Below are 17,982 nucleotides of genomic sequence, written 5' to 3' on the forward strand. Positions count from 1 at the left end.
TACCCTCCAGTTCCATCCACATCGTTGCAAATGGCAAGATCTCATTCCTTTTGATGGCTGCATAATATTCCATTGTATATATATACCACATCTTCTTTATCCAGTCATCTGTCGATGGACATCTTGGAGAGCCCAAAATCTTTAAAGTTGTTTCAATGTAACAAATTTTTTGGGTCACTGTTTTGTTTGCTAATTATTAAAATTTATGTACTTATTCTCCATATTATAAGTCTCCTGGAGGAATAAAAAATGACTTCAAGCAAAAGAAATCTAAATTTGGTATCAGAACACCTAAGTGTTCTAGTAAACAACTATAAGAGATGGAAAGATAGGGGCGCCTGACTGGCTCAGTCAGTTGGGCGTCTGCCTTTGGCTCAGGTCATGATCCCAGGGTCCTGGGATTGAGCACTGCATTGAGCTCCTTACTCAGGGCAGAGCCTGCTTCTTTCTCTCCCTCCCTCTGCCTGCCACTCCCCTTCTGTGCTCTCTCTCTCTCTGTCAAATGAATAAATAAAATCTTCAAAAAGAAAAAGAAATGGAAAGATAAGCTATTTATATGTTAATTATTAGTCCATTAATATGATTGATTTCAAAATAAGAATATCTTAAATTTTCAGATAAATATATTAGGGATTTGTGAGCCAGAAGGAAAATAGTACTGAACGGGGGATGGAAATCCAGTTGTTCTTGTACTGTCACTAATTGGCTGTAATGACTTGAGTAAATCATTAGTCTTACTGGGTTCTGCTCACCTCATCTCTGCCTATTTAAGTTTCTTCTAAAATCATAATTTTTGACCTTAACTCGTCAAGCTCCATGGGGCAGTAGGTCTCTTCTGGCTCTATGATGAGGAACACAAGTCCAGAGAACTTGATGAGCTTGTTCAAGGGTAACAAGGGCATGCTGGAACTAGAGTCTAGGCATTCCAGCAACGACCGCTCCCCCAACCTCCTCAACCTGTACTTCTAACCATCCCAGCCAGGCTGCCTCATCTTCATCTGGGAGTGATTTGGCATTAAGTTCACTAATGAAAAGCGTAACTACAAAAACACTAACTTTTTACAGGTAAACTTTTAATTGTCACAAATTACCATATTCTTTAATTTCAAAATATGTGGTTCCAGTTGTTGAAAAGTCCTCTTTATATTTAGCTCGGATTGTCCACACACCGTATCTGTGGAGAAAAAATATTCAAATTTATAGAAGTCATCAAGTGTTTTCAATTTGCCCAGAGGAAATCTAATCGATTGCTGTTTTAAAGAGGAAAAAGAAAGTAGAGATGTATTTAGCCATTTTGTGTAGAACTTTAAGTAATAAACAGAAATAATTGAGTGTTTCTAGGATAATAAAAACTGTTCATTAATGTCTTTCATATATTGTGTTATTTTTTCAGATATTTTGTCTTAATATAGTCAATAGCTTTGATTTGAAGAGCTTATGAAACTTGAGGATTAACTTAATCCTGGACCATAAGTATACTAACATAATACTAAAATCCACACTATAGTAGGACATCCATACTAACGCCTCTAGAAACATACAACAGGTCAAGCTGATCCAGATGATAAAACTCACACCTCACATAAAAGAAGTTATGGTTAGAGACAAAGTATGGTTCGTTTAAAGAGGAAAATGACCAGAATTTAATTAACAATCTTCATTTAAAAATATTTACTGAGCACTGGAGTAAGAACAAGAGATAAAAATGAACAAAACAGAAGAATTTCTGCCTTCATAGAGCTAACAGTCCATGGGATTTCCAATTCCCGCTTCTCCACTTACTGGCAGATTGGATTTGGGCAAGTTGCTTAACCTCATTTGTGCAATGAAAAAAATAATATTTATCTTGCATGTTGGTTATGCAATCAATACACTTAATATTATGACTATCATCATCATCATTAATTCAATGAATATGTATCAAGTGCCTGTTATGTTAAAGTGCTGAAGATACAACAGTGAACAACACAGACAAAACAAAAAGGCAAATAAACAAACAAACAAATAAGTGTAACACTGAGATAAGTGCCATGAAGTAAATAAATAAGAGAGTTAGAAAAAGAGAGGGACTACAATAAACTATGCATCCAGGAATAGCCTCTTTGAAAAGGGAGCAGTTACTCTGTGTCCTAAAGAATGAGAAGGCAGCCTTGTGAAGAGCAAGCTGAAGCACATTCTAAGGAGAGGGAACATGTGCAAAGGTACTGGGATAGAAAAGTAGTGATCATGAGAGACCACCATGTCTGACACGTAATCTGTCAAGGGGCAAATGGCACAAGATAAAGTTGGATAATAGTTGGATAAATGATAATAATTATAAAGTAATAAGATCAATTCTGTATTATAGAGCATGTAGTATTTTCAAGGAAGTATACAATTTAAAAATTAAATCCCCAATTTCACTCACATTTCTAGAAAATATTCAGTGAATTAACTACAAACAACAAATTAATTGTGAACTCCCTTCCAGAGGGCAGGAAAATGACCACAAGGAGATTCTGCTTTAAAGTTATATTCAACCATTTATAAGTACACTTATTTTCCTACTCTATTATAAGTTCCTTGAAGGCAGGGACTGTGGATTATTCATTTCTATTTTGTATATCTCACTCCCTATGTGCTTTGCACATACCAGGAATGTGTTCACCAAATATTTATTATATTGCATTCTGTTAAAATGTGTTCTTAAATCCTTTAATATGAGGTCAAAAAAGGAAATGGCTCTGAGAACATTCTCCCTCTTGAAATCTGCCTTCTGGTAATCTATGCAGACAAAGACTACGGAGGATCAATATTTTTATAACTCTCAGAGCAAGGCATGGGACCACTCCAGCCTTTTAGACTGATAGTCTATTAGATTCCTTGAACGGTAGAAGGTTGATGGTTTTAATGAAAAAAAGCCCACGGACTATTTTTGCCTCTTCCAAATTTTTATTTCTATATATAAAGAAGATTGGTGGGAAGTATTGGGAGGTTTTTGTTTGCCAGAAACTGAGCCTCACTTCTCATTAGACTTAAATTTTCTTTTTAATGTTCAAACTTACATTATGTCCTTTTCACTTTTTATTTAAAAAATTTTAGGGTCTTTCTACTTTTTATCTGTTTTATTTTATCTTAATTCCAGTGAGTTAACATACAGTGTTATATTAGTTTCAGCATACGATAAAGTGATGCAACAATTCTGTACACCACCCCGTGCGCATCCCAAGTACACTCCTTTGCACGCCCTCATTTCTTCCACGCTTATGCCCTTTGTTAACACCAGGTAGCTCCATTTGACTGGTTATCTGCCTCACAACCCAAAGATCCAGATGTGCTTTCTAGAGAAAACTTTATTAACAAATGCTTTAAAATACTTAGGATTCGATGGAATCTTGAAGTCAGGGAAAGAGATGATTCCAGTATAATCATTTTCTTCTACAATGTCCACTTCTGATCCTTCGGGATCCTTTGAATAAAAACAAACATCCTCAAAGCACTTAAGCCACATTTAAAAAATCAGCTGATTATAATATCTTTGACCTACAGAAGTATTTACTAACAAATATCTACGTCTTCAAATTAAATATGAAGGAGGAAGATCACTTAAATGTTGTGGAAGGCAAATAGGGTTCATTTAAGCTACTTCCCTCCTTTTTGAAACTCTCCTCCACCTCCTGCTACACACACACACACACACACAGAGAGAGAGAGAGAGAGAGAGAGAGAAAGAGAGGAAGGGAGGGAAAGAAGGTTTATATTGGTATCAAGGATATCCTAGCCTCAATTATCCAGAAGAGACTCAACTTTCTATTGCATAACTAAAAAAAGAAATGTAACAATAATTGATGTTACAACTAACCAAATGTGAACTTACAGGCTTTATAGATACCAGAATCTAAATTTCATATCTGTTCATTTGAAGTTTTCCAAAGCAAATATACTATAAAGTGCTTTAACTAGCTAGACATTTTATAACTGTGTACTATGGACATTTTGAACTTGATAAAACACTCAAAATGGTTAAACAAACTTGAAAGTTTTCATAAAGCTTCCCCATAAACTCCCCTTTGTGTGTGGGTTTGAAAATTATCAAAACATGGACTACATGTAGAGGTTCCTTTTGACCTTAACACAGAAATTTACCACGATGTGTCATGACTGTGGAATTCATGGCCAGGATTTTAAGGTATTTTTCCCTGGACTTAAAAAGATCTATTCTGAACAAGGGTAAGGATCGCAGCTAAATATCATCTGGGCTGCTCTTTATCCCTGCAGTTGATCATGCATAGTGCTTCTAAGATGATCTCTCTTGAGCACTATTTTCAGGACACTTCTTGTATACTGATTCTCTGCCGCTCTGGGATCAGATTCCTCAATCCTCTCTTCCTGGGGCAGCTCCTACATGAGACAACTGGCATCCACTCTTCCTTGTGTGGTGCCAGGATTTTTCATCACTCAAGCTCAACCAGGAGAAATAAAATAAAAAGCATCTGTCCACACCCTCTAGTATTTTCTGACAGAAAAAGTGCATTTGAGCTGGACACTCTCCTTCATTCCCTTCCAGACTCCTTATACCACTCGGCCAGTTTATTTGCTATCTCACTTCTTAGTCCTTCCTGTTGCCATTGGAAAACTCATGCTATTTCTTAATAGGAAGTTCTTCACTATTTTGTAAAACTCTGTGTCTATTCCTTTAATTGAAACCTATTCTATTCCAGAAAAGGATCACTGTCAGCCATGACTCTTACCTCCATTTGGTCTGCCTTCTGAGCCCATGTGTCATTTGCCCCACTGTATCGTTTGTTTGGTTTGTACTCTAAGTGTGGTTTTGTCCTGTAGTATCTACCCAGTGTGTACGTCTGTTCCTACACTCACATCTTGGGTTCCAGAGGAAAAGACGCACAGCTTTAGGGCAAGTCAGCTTCCCATCCACTTCCCTGCGGCATTCCATGTGACTCTCCCCGCCCTCAGTCAGGCTGTCTGGGAGGCCATTCTCTGCATTTCTCCTGCTGCTGACAGCATGCTTCTCTCTCCCTGCATCAGGGCTTCAGCCGCAGCCCAGCCCAGGGTTCCCTCACTGCATACTCCTTCACTTCCACCGCAGTGGAGTTCACGGTTACACATTTCCCTTCCATCCTTGGTCCTGTCCCTTCAGTAAATCTGCAGGGACTCCCTACCACCTGCCGCGTGAAGTCTTCACTTCCAGGTCTGGTGATTCAAGTCTGTGGCCCTAGCCTAACTTTCAAATCTTACTTACCTCTCTGTTCCCAGGGATGCCTCTGCCCTGGAATCAGGTTGCTTTCTTCATGTCCGATCCCTTTCACCTCGGACTGCTGTCTGTTGCTCCTTTCCAGCAACCCGCCCATGTCTTCTCCACTGCTCTCAATCCTACTCATTGTTCCAGGCCCAGTTCAAATCTCACCTCTACCTTGACGGGTCCCTTAGCCTCCCTGATCTCTTTTCTGGACTACGGGAGTTTACGGTCTATATCAGTAGTTATCAACCACAGTCTTGGCATACTCTGATGTTTCACAAGTAATCCACTATAAAATAGTCAGACGTTAAAGTTTGTGAAAGGTTTATGATTTGTGTAGGCTATAAAGCATTCAAAGTTATCCGTATACATTCCTCTTTTTTACTTGTGTTCTGGTAAGGGTTTTTAGCTTCTAGGGTTTGTTAGTAGGAAAACAGGTGCTGCAGCCTACAGGGAAGGGCCATGGGTAATATACCTACTGTTAATAGGTGGGCAGTTATTTCCCCACAATAATTTTGTAGGGTTGTGACACAAACTGGGTAAGACCATGGGAGCTTGTTGCACGTAGGCACATCATCCGTTACACATCACTGGTAAAGTGTTGATAACTGCTGATCCTTATCTCATGGTTTAACACTATTTTTCACATGTGCTAGTATGTTACTAACCTCAGTTTCTTAAGTGTAAGTGCCCAGATTGTAATTCTTTATCTTGAATTGTACAAATCAAAAATCTCATATGTAATACTCAATTAATATTCAATCAATTCATAGTGATTGCTTGATGCTCTCTAAGAAAGAAACCATGAAGTATATATTTAAAGGATTTAGTTCAAAATCATAACTTGCTGAAAGTGAATTTTCATGAGCATTTTACATATATCTATTGCAGAGGTATAGATTTACAATGTTATACTTACAGAAGATGTTCAGGAACCATTTACCCAACATTGAATGAGTTAGTGTGGTGTTAGGGCAGGGTTATGGAACAATGTATCTTATCCTAAAGATGAATTAAATTATTACATAAATAAATAACATACTTACTATGTAAGTTAAGACAGTTTCTCTTTTGGCTGGCTTCAAGTCGTCATTCAGTGAGTAAACTCTAACCTTTACTGTAAGAACAATTGATATCATCAAAACCTCTGCTAAACACAGGGTATTTTGATTTTTTACAATAATTATCCTTAAAGGAGATGAGTATGATTTTTAAAAAATCATATCACAAAAATTCATACTTAAAGGAAAGAAAAAGTTAGTTTACAGACATATATATTACTAAAGATTATTTTCCTTTAAAGAGAACCCTCTTGGATTCCTTTAAAGAGCTACTTTTCCTGGTGAATTTAAAGTACAGTCCACTTTATTAAAATATATTTCCATACAACTTTTTGGGAACATACATTAGACCATTGTTTATTGAGAATTTCATAGTAGCAAAATAGTGATCTCTCCCATATGGTTATATGGGAGCATACTATATTGTCTCATATTAGAGTTGTAGATTTTTTTTTTTAAGATTTTATTTATTTGACAGAGAGAGACACAGCGAGAGAGGGAACACAAGCAGGGGGAGTGGGAGAGGGAGAAGCAGGCTCTCCACCAAGCAGGGAGTCCGATGCGGGGCTCGATCCCAGAACCCTGGGATCATGACCCAAGCCGAAGGCAGACGCCCAACGACTGAGCCACCCAGGTGCCCCTAGAGTTGTAGATTTTAATGGAAAATTAGATAGTTTGATTTTGACATTATACACTCTTGCACATATAAAAACCAAAAAGTCCCCAAAGTATCCCTTATTGTAGCTAAAGGCAGCTTTGAATTGTATGGTTTTGTTAGATTCATTGAGCCAGATCCTATAATTGTTCCATCATTGTTAAATGAGTAATGGCAAGAGCTCAAGAAAAATTAGTTCTTTTCATTTGTTTCTGCCCATTAAGAGATCCCTGCCTTTTAAACAATTGCATCTGCTAGAATTGAACTCTTAGCTGCTTGAGACATGCTGTTCTAGTTCCTTCCAATATGAAATATTGTAATTTCTCTGATGTTCATTTACTGAGGCTCAAATCATTTCATGGCCAAAACTTTACTCACAAAATAAAACTGAACTGGAGCCATAAGCCCTTTAAAGGGTCAGTACTATGTAAAGCTCTACATGAGAAGTCACATTAAACTCTCCAAAATTGGTTTCACTAAGACCATAAGGTCAAAGCAAAATGTTCAGTAAATCCCCCATACACACATACACACTCTGCTGTCCTCCCCTTCTCCCACCTTGCGTCCTCCCTCCTATATTCCTCTCCCACCTTGCGTCCTCCCTCCTATATTCCTCTCCCACCTTGCGTCCTCCCTCCTATATTCCTCTCCCACCTTGCGTCCTCCCTCCTATATTCTTCTCCCACCTTGCGTCCTCCCTCCTATATTCTTCTCCCACCTTGCGTCCTCCCTCCTATATTCTTCTCCCATCTTGTGTCCTCCACCTTCCGTCCTCCCTCCTATATTCTTCTCCCATCTTGTGTCCTCCCTCCTATATTCTTCTCCCACCTTGTGTGCTCCCTCCTATATTACGGACATACCCAGTTCATCCCTGAGCATCACTGGGAGGCTGCCAGAGGCAGCATATCACAAAAAAGTAAGAGCTCATGCCCTGGAGTTCAAAACTTTGGTTTCACTCCCACGACTACCACTTCCTAGTGGCCCTGGAATGGGATACTAAATCCCTCTAAATCTTAGTTCTCTCATCTTAAAACAGAAACGCTAGTATCTGCTTTATAGTGTTATGAGAACTAAATGAGACAAAGCTTTTATATAGCCTAGCACATAATAACTACTCAATAAATGCTTATTATTTTTATTTTAGTATTATTATTTCTATGCCTACTACTTATCTAATTTCTAACCCAGTTTGTGTTTAGACTAGAATTAATCTTGTCTTCATAGCAACAGTGTATCAGAGGCAAGATCAATCTAATTCTTTAGTACCAAAGATATGGCTTATTAGGTTTTAAAAAACTTATTAATGTCTTCTATGTACAGGCACTATGCTGCACTTGGAGATATGGCGGTGAGACAGATCAGGCATGGAAGTCTTCCAATGGAGGGGAGGAGAGAGTGAACACATGATCACACAAGTGTATGTACAATTCCAGGGTGGGGAGCATTACAAAGAGCACTGCCCGGCTTCCTGAGAGCATAGAAGAGGGAGATTTGAAGCCATCAGAGAGGTCAGAGAAGGCTGCCCTCTAGGGATGACATGTTAGGGTTGCATAGGTATTAATAAGGCAAAGTGGAGGGGTGGGGGGGCGGGGAATGAATGTACCTGGCAGAGATATACAGGTCTTCATATGGGGGTGGGGGGAAGAGTGTGAGAAAGCAAATAGAAAGAGGTCATTTGGTCTGGTTTCCACAGATGAGGGGGAGCATGGTGACTGAGAAAGCTGGAGGGGAAGGCAGGACACAGGCTGCATGGCATTGAAGGATTTTGGTCAATATGCTAAATTCCTTACCCTACAAAGCCTTGAAGATTTAAACCTTTATCCTAAAGATGCTTATACTAAAAATCCCTCAAGGATCTGCAGATTAAATGTGTGGATTAGGATATTAGAGCTATAAATAGCAAGATTTAATCAATTTCTAAGAGAACTACTTTTAAGTAATTTTTTTTTCTTCTGTGTAAATAAGGCTTTGGGCTATTCCACAGATTAAACAGTAATGGAAAACACTTTCCTAGTGCTTACTCTGTTCTGGGCACTGTTTTAAATGCTTTACTCATATGAATTCAGCTACCTCTCACAACAATTCGGTGAGGTAAATTCTATTATCTCTATCCTGCCCTTTTTCCCACTAACAGAGGAACCATGACTATGAAGCCATGTTCTATTAGAAATTTTCTTAGGTAGATTCCCCTTAGAAAATTAATATCTATATATTTCTGTGATCTAGTTTATTCTTTGCTGAAATATCTGATCCCCTAGGGTTGGATTTATTTTCTGAATTTGAAGAATAGCTCCAAAGTCAAAGGAATTTTTTTTATGAACATGGCTCTATAATAAATTATTTTCCCACTGTCAAAACTATATTTGCAATTACATCTTACACTTGTTTAATAAATAAGATATAACACAACATTTCACAATTTTTAAAAAGCTTTTTTCTTCATAAAAATAACTAATGGGGCAGATAATATAATTGTAGATTTTGCAGTTTCCATATGAACTTAAAATTTATGTTTAAGTTTAAATTATGTATTTAGCAATTTCCATATAACTTTTAAATTAAAATGGTATTTATAAATGTAAAAGTCATTAGGAGTTGAGACTCTTTAAGCAAGTTGGAAACTTGTCTGCACTTAATTTCAAGTGTTAAAAAATCTCTACAATATGGCAATCACCCCCTCTCCACCAGAGGAAGCAGCATCTTATACCATACCTGACTGTTGTGGAGTGTAAATAGGTTTGTCTGTATGAATGAAGAGAAATCCATTGTCATAGGTTATTGGCACTTTTTTTGATCTTGAAAAATGCCTCGATACAACTTCCAAATATACATGTGAAACTGGGTTTTGTCCTCCAGACAATTGTTTGGGTTGTATCTGTTAAAAAAAAAAAAGACAGAATAGAGTATAACTTAGGTTATAAAACATGTTGATTATCTAAATACCACTGTCACCTCACTAGAACACGCAAAAAAAGAGCATATGTATTTAACCATTTAAAAAGTAGTAGAGACAGAATAGTGAATACATTTTACCCAAAGCCTGTCAGTGTCAAATATCATAGTAAAAATTTAGCTTTAAGCAATTAAAAGTCTTTTGGTTTCCATGTTTCCTAAATTTTATATGTATTTAGTAAAATTACTACCACAGAAGCTTCTTTTTTTTTTTTTTTAAAGATTTTATTTATTTATTTGACAGAGAGAGAGACAGCGAGAGCAGGAACACAAGCAGGGGGAGTGGGAGAGGGAGAAGGAGGCTTCCCGCCGAGCAGGGAGTCCGATGTGGGACTCGATCCCAGGACCTGGGATCATGACCTGAGGCGAAGGCAGACGCTTAATGACTGAGCCACCCAGGCGCCCCTACCACAGAAGCTTCTTAACAAACTTTCACTTGGTCAGCACTTGATTAGTATGCTGTCCACTCCCTCAGTTCAACATCCTGACTGATGCTCAGGACACATTGTACTATATCTCTATCCCTCTGCTCCCACCCATTGAGCTGCATGCTTTCTCATTTGGTGTATGTAATTGTAATTATCCACTTTACATTGCATGATATGCAAATATAATACATAAAGAGTAAATAAAAGAAAGAAGAGTGTTTTTATGAAAACTCAGGCTTTGGACACATGGGATAAAAGTAAATCACTAAAACCAACTGCTGTGGAATCAAACGTGAGAGCACTGTCAAAGTTTGGAAGACAGACAGTAACAGCCTATAAAGATTCTGCACTCAGACTGCCTTGCAAGTGTCTTTAAGCTCCGTCTCCACTTTAAAGGAACAGAAACTGTAAGCAAAGATGATTTGTTAAAGGTATGACATGTAATAAATAAGATTTGACACTCGAACCGGGGGACCCATGCTTAAAGACCTTGGCATGACATCAAACAATTGGCAAACAAAGATACATTATAATGTTAAGATAAAATCAAATGCTGAAGATATGCGTGCAGTTTTATGATTCTCTACTTAATCTTTCAATTAACTGAGTCTGCACGAGTCATGAGAACTTTCTATGATGATGAAAACATTCTATATCTATGTTGTCAACATGGTACTTGCCAGTCACATGTGGCTGTTTGAGCACTTGGAATGGGACTATTGTGACTCATGAACTGAATTTTTTATTATAGTTAAATTTGATTGATCTAAATTTAAAGGTAACAGCCACACTAAACATCTTAGTGACATCAGATAAGAGTGTCCACTGAAATTAATTGGGAAATTAACTTTAATTCTTAATAAATCTAGTAAGTGGAAGTATTTAAGAAATTCAAGCGTTTACAATCAAGAACATTAATGAAAAAATTCTTACATTTGGTTAGAACATATTTAGATCAGTGTTTCTCAAACTTGAGTAATACACAGACCTCTTTTAAAGGATAAAATGTTCTGGAGGACTCTCAGTGCTGACTTCTTATTATTTATAATATAATAAAAATTTATTTTTATTACAATGGTACTTAAATATGTACAAACCTAAGACTGGGTGTAATCTTCTTATGCTTATGAGTTTTACATAATTATAAAATCAAAACAAATATACAAAATAAATTCAAAATACTAAATATCAATATAATTCTAATCTTAAGCTGTTTTAAAATTTAAAATTTAAATTTCTTTTTAAAGAGCTCACTTTAAAGAAACACTGATCTAGGGGTGCCTGGGTGGCTCAGTCAGTTAAGCAGCTGCCTTCGGCTCATGTCATGATCCCAGGGTCCTGAGATCGAGCCCCGCATTGGGCTCCCTGCTCAGCAGAGAGCCTGCTTCTCCCTCTCCCTCTGCCTGGTGCTCTGCCTACTTGTGCTCTCTCCTACCTCTCTGTCAAATAAATAAATAAAATCTTTAAAAATAAAAATAAACACTGGTCTAAATTAACCTCAGAGCCCCTTCCAATTCTAGTAGTCTTTGATTTTCTCGTTTTTTATTTTTGAATTTTTATCAGACTTTAAAACAATATTTTGAGTATGAAAGTAATTTTTAGTTAGAATTTTAAATAAGAAATGAGTTGCAAGTGCTTCTCTAACCAAGGTACACTATGATATCTAAATAGAAGGAAAAGTTATTTGATCCATATTGTTCTTTGTATTAACTACAGGTTTTCAATGAGAGCTATTCAGTTTAGTAATCAATAATTTTATTAGCTTTGGAAGCTATAATTGATGAATATCAGAGTTTAATTGGGTTTTGGTAGGCAATGCATTACAGATCAAGATGCATATTCATATTTTTCTATTTTATATAATGATAATTTTCACAGTAAACAAGTATTTTCAATTCATTTCCAAATATGTACATTAGTACAATTTTATTTTCCAATACAAACATCATAATTTACATGCATTGCACAAAAAGCAGATACAACTCTCCAATTTAGAATTTTCTGTTTCATCCATATGATCATTGGTGACTGACATCACTTAGTAATCACACAGTGGTGAGTGATACAAATGGCCCAAATCTCTACGTTATCAACATTCAAACTTGGTACACATTTTATCGAGAATATCCTGTATGTATAAAGAAAATGAAGAATAAATACATACTGTTAAGACTGCAGAGTTTTGGAATTTATTTTCTGAGGATAAAGTAACATGGCCTGAAGAGTAACTAAATTTTTTATCAGGATAACTTTTAATAGAGATTGTGGCATCAAATTCTTCAGTATATCCATAAACTTGAATTACAATATTTTCAGATGCTCCAACACGGAATACTTTTGGTGCTGAAATGACATACCTGTTGAAACAGGAAAAGAGTAGGACCAATATCTTGAGGTGATGTATTTCATTATATTCTTAATTTTTTCATCTCACTTGAGAGACTCAAATAGGCACATTTTCTCAACTTAAAAATGATTATTTTTAAATCAAAATTTATAAGTGATCTGTGATAATTTCAACATAGTTTCCAAAAAGAAGTAGCTTAGAATTAAGACTTGAGAAACAGAACTGGAGATTTAGTTAACATTTAGAAATAATAACTTTCCCTGAGCTACTGCAGCAGAGAAAGACTTTTAAAAAGCTGTTGACTGGAACATGTAAATAGGGTCAATATTTTTGCTCAGTGAAGAAAAAGGCAACAAAGACACCAGTGCTTGAATTGCAACTCTGTCATCTACTGGCTGAGTGACCATGGTAAAGTCACTCACACTTTCTAAGACCAAAATAACTGACTTGTGAAAATATCACCTTCCTGACCAGCTTGCAGTGAGGAGGAAATGAGAATGTGTATATGAAAACACCTAGCATGCTTTGTACTCAATAAATGTTAAGATTCATTAATTTCACTAAATTAGTTAAAAAGAAGTAATCTTAGAAGTATTGTGTTATACCGTGAGTGGATAAAGAAAAGGATACGATAGGAGTGAGCTGGGGGAATGCATTTAGAAATGCAAGGAGGGATGGAGGTCTTTGAAGAGTAGTAACAATCATACAATAATGATGATATTAAGTGAATATTATCACCATAGGAGAGGCTGCATTGGCACTCTATATACAACTCTTTTAATTTTTACAACAGGCCAATGGTGTAGATACTGATATTATTCCTATTTTGCAAGTGAAAAGAGGATAATTTGACCATGGTCACACGGCTTGTAAGTGAATGAGGCAGAACTTTATATTCACATCTTTCTCTCAGTCGTTAACACGTATATTTGAGGTCAAGATTAGAAGCTATGTTCACAACCATAGGCTATTATTTCCAGTTTTATTTTTCATGGGGTTTATACAAGAATGGAAGTGAATTTATATAAGTTTTTGAAGTAACATTTTTAAAATGTGTGTATTTTCAATGTTTTATGAAAAGAAAACTTAAAATATAAACTAGGTTATTAATTAAATATCATGAAAGTATCTAATTTGAACAGTGAGAGCTACATGTGCTCTTACAGAGGAAGAGAGAAGTGTGCTTCAACACAAAAGGTCATAGTGACTAATTCAAGTGGCCGAACAGGCCTGGAGGCCACCTGCCACCGCACCTGGCAGAATTCTTACAGGCCCCTGTCAACATTACGACATTTAAAGAGTCAACAAGTCTTTAGTAACCATAAAATTAATTTGGAAGCAATTACATCCTTTTAAAACATCTGTCAGTCTCCTACATGATAACTAACTTGGAATCACTTATAGACAAATTATAAAAGAGGGAAAAGAATCTCCAGACTTCCAACCATCATCTGAATTCCTCAAATGCTTACCCAGGAACCGTAGAAAATGAGAAATGTTAAGCTCTGCTGATAATAAGGCACATTTCCTGAAATCTTACCCTGTGCTAGGCACTGTTCTAAGGACTATATATATATAAACTCACTGTGTGGCTACAACCACTCTGTGAGAAATGTCTTGTTATTACTCCCATTTCACAGATGAAGAAACTGATAATGAACTTGCCCAAGGTCACACAGTTAAGTTACAGAATTGGGAACTCAACCCAAGCAGCCTGTTTCCTGAATTAACAATTTCAATTGCTATACTAAACTGGATTTAGCAAGAGTTTTGCAATCTGAAAAATCTAGGGGAAAAAAAGCTATTTTAGTTTTGGCATTCTTGCAAATTTTATCTTTTTCAGTTTCATATTGTTTTAATTTTGAATTGTCTATGTGGTGGTGGCAGTGATAAAACATAAAATAGTCAGTATTTAGAAGTCTCTAAAAGATGGCTTTGGAATCACCCTTCATACAGATTTTGGTCCTTACTGGTTTATCAGGACCACAATCTATTCATATAAAAAAATCATATTTAAAAAATATATCACACTTTTCTTATTTTCTTTCAATAGTTTAAGAGGATCAGGCCACTGAGCTTGCAGAGAGGCAACAATATTATCTTGCCCTCTACCTGGAATGTTCTTTCCCCAGATATTTGCATAGTTTGCTTTCGCCTCACATCCTTCAAATTCTGTTTGAGCATCACCTCCTTAAAGAACCTTTCCTCTCTACACTTTTGGGTAATGACCCCATCATTTCCTTATCCTCTGATTCTCCTTTATTTTTTTCCTCCTTGCATAATAACCACTCGACCTTATTTATTCCTTCATTCATTGGTTCATTCACCCATCCATGATTTGCTTCTCCCACCAGAATGCAAGCTTTATACCATCTACTGTATCCCTAGTGCCTATCACATGGTAGGTGCTCAATAAATTTTTGTTGAATCAATCAGTCAATCAAGTTAATTAAATTGGTTGCCATGCTGTAAATGGTACACTCTCGCTTTTTTTTCAGAGAAAGAGAGGAGATGCTTATTAAGGGCCAGTACAGTGTCGTGGAAAGAATTCAGAATCAGGGGACCCGGGTGCTAGTCCTAGTTCTACCACTGATTTGAACTCGCTAATCTCAATCTCTCTTGAACTTCTGCCACTTGTCTTTTAAAAAGGGTTATACAAGAACTACTTGGGGAATGGGGTGATTGTGGCCATGTGAGAAAATCAGATTAGGGGTGGGAGAGTGTTATAAATTTATGATATCCTGAGTATATATTTATATTTTACATATTTGTATATATATACAAATGAAAAATGAAATTTTTCAAATGAAATGACAAATGAAAAAAATGACAAATGAAAAAATGAATTGAAGTGGTAAAAAAGAGTCCTTAATAAAAGCCCTGCTTTTGTCTCCCTCCAGTAGCATGATCTTTGGCAAGTCACTTTCCCCTCTGTCTGGACTTATTTGTGAAATGAGTAGATTCAATTAGATACTCTCCAGTTCCTTCTCAATACTAAAATGTTATCTCTAGATACAAAATCAGTATTTTTAAGACACACCTTAAAATGCACAATATTCCAGTAATAACACTGAAATTTGTGAAGAATTCATAAATTTAGAAATAATTACAATCGTTTTTTCAAATCACAGTATTAGAACTGACCCCAAAGTAACACTTGCTTTACTATGTGCAGTACCTGGAACATACAAAGAAAAAACTATGTACCAAATACAAATAAGCAATCAATGGCAAGAAAGTTTATCATTTTGAGTTTATTTTGCGCTTTTTGGAAGAGGAATTCAAACAATCACTTAGGTAAACTTTTATAAATAATAATCCCATAAAGCTGCCATATTGTTAGCCACTCATCACATCAAGATGCTTCCATGACTTTCTCATTCAGAGATGAGACTATTCACTTGGTGTTCTAGGAAGTAGAAAGTTATTTTCAAATTAACACGGTCTGTTAAATTTTTCACTCCTCTTACCTAAGACACATTGAAAAATGAAGATGGGTTCTTTTACTTACGTTTGTTCTTGTCCCCAACTTGTACCGAGGAAGATTAAAAAACAGAGTGTGCCCCAAAGGTCCATGGCTGGAGTTTGCAGTAAACCATGGGTATAACCTTCTTGAAGATTACTCTCCTTTTATGTAAACTGAGCTTGAAGAATTTGGGTAAGTTAGTTTACTGGTTAATGATTAATGTCAGAAAGAGGGACTACTAAGGAGGAAAACTAAAATCAGAACTGAAACACCCTTTAATGTCCAGATGTAAAGGTAGGAGATATTTTATAGGGATTTACATCTAGAGGTTTATTTTGATTAACACAAATAAGGATATTCTAACATGGGAATTTGGCGCTACAGTGAATGGCTCAAAGCTAGGAGCGAGTCAATCTCATTGCCTTTGGCCTTTCCCCTCTTATCAGGACAATCATTCTGATGTATCATCTGTGAGCACACCTCGGGTAGATGCACTCTGATACTGACAGAGACCTACTTGGATTCAGTTTCAAAATGAGGTGATTTTAGGACGGGTCTGGTTTAGACAGGGCTCGTGAGGTAGTCTTTCTAGAGAAATCCTGAGCAGGAGTGTCCGTGGCACTGGAAATGGCCTAAGGATGAGATGGATCTGCAAAGAAGCTCTGTAGAATGGTGCCTTCGTCACCCCAGTCTAGAGAAGAAGCTGAACATTAGGTAGAGGAAAGGTTGCGAGAGGCAATGAAAATGCCATGCTGAGGATCTGGCAGCATTCTCTAGGAGATAACCACGCAAATACTTTCATATTTAGTAGGGAGTGGATATCCTCCAATATCCATTAATTCATATGACACAAATTCAAAATTTACATTCATTCTGATGGAGTGTATCTTTTTAAAAAATAAACTCACGTTTATACCTTTCAATGAAGATTTTAATAATTTTAATATGAGGACCAAAGAAAAACAAAGCTTCCTATAATAAATCTAGTAACTACAGGATGAAATAAAATTTTGTCTTTGAGATTTTTATGTTTTATGTTCACTGGAAAAATTTTTACATACAATCTTCCTTTTATTTGTACTCATTTCTACCTTACTATATAATAGGTACTCTATTTTATTATTATTATTTTTAAAGATTTTATTTATTTATTTGACAGAGAGAGACACAGCGAGAGAGGGAACATAAGCAGGGGGAGTGGGAGAGGGAGAAGCAGGCTTCCCGCGGAGCAGGGGGCCCGAAGTGGGGCTCGATCCCAGGACTCTGAGATCATGACCTGAGCCGAAGGCAGACACTTAACAACTGAGCCCCCCAGGCGCCCCTATTTTATTATTTTTAAAGATTTATTTATTTTTTTGAGAGTGAGCAAGAGGGAGAGAGAGAATCTCAAGCAGACTCTGAACTGAGCACAGAGCCTGACTCGGGGCTCAATCCCAGGACCCTGAGATCAGATTAGGCACTCTATTTTAAAGTAACAAAACAGATTTCTCTAAACATTTTTCTATAATTCAGATGTTTTATGGTCACATGGCATTCCTTGCTTTGAATTAATAAGGTTTTACTTTACCAACACTTTAGTATTAAACTCATTAGAAAAAAGTCACACAAAGGAAAATTTGATACACAAATTTCACTAATGATATTTCTTGCAAATGTTATTGAAATGATAAAAATCTGCCACAATTGTCTGACAATCTAGCCCATTTGTTTCAAAAGGGAATCTGTAAAATGATTAAACTGGGTTGCGAAAGATGGATCAAGTTAAAACAAAGTCCTTTTGCCATCATTTTCGGGAAAGGATACTTTGGAGAAAGCAAGAATACTCAAATCATCATGG

General features: G+C 36.5%; 1 protein-coding gene across 1 annotated transcript; it reads right to left on the reverse strand.

Moving 5' to 3' along the window:
* Nucleotides 1-22: 22 nt before the first annotated feature.
* Nucleotides 23-16,296, reverse strand: LOC145717111 (complement C5-like). The gene is made up of 7 exons (XM_081803528.1): nt 16,191-16,296; nt 12,497-12,689; nt 9,665-9,827; nt 6,283-6,353; nt 3,357-3,448; nt 1,092-1,174; nt 23-234 (listed from the first exon to the last, which is right to left on the reverse strand). The coding sequence occupies exons 1-7, from the start codon at nt 16,253-16,255 to the stop codon at nt 224-226; spliced, it is 678 nt and encodes a 225-aa protein (XP_081659654.1). The 5' UTR covers nt 16,256-16,296; the 3' UTR covers nt 23-223.
* Between the last annotated feature and the right edge of the window lie 1,686 nt (nt 16,297-17,982).

This window comes from Leptonychotes weddellii, chromosome 14 (genome assembly GCF_054177405.1).
Source record: "Leptonychotes weddellii isolate Sample4059 chromosome 14, ASM5417740v2, whole genome shotgun sequence".
In the NCBI taxonomy this organism is placed as follows: Eukaryota; Metazoa; Chordata; class Mammalia; order Carnivora; family Phocidae; genus Leptonychotes; species Leptonychotes weddellii.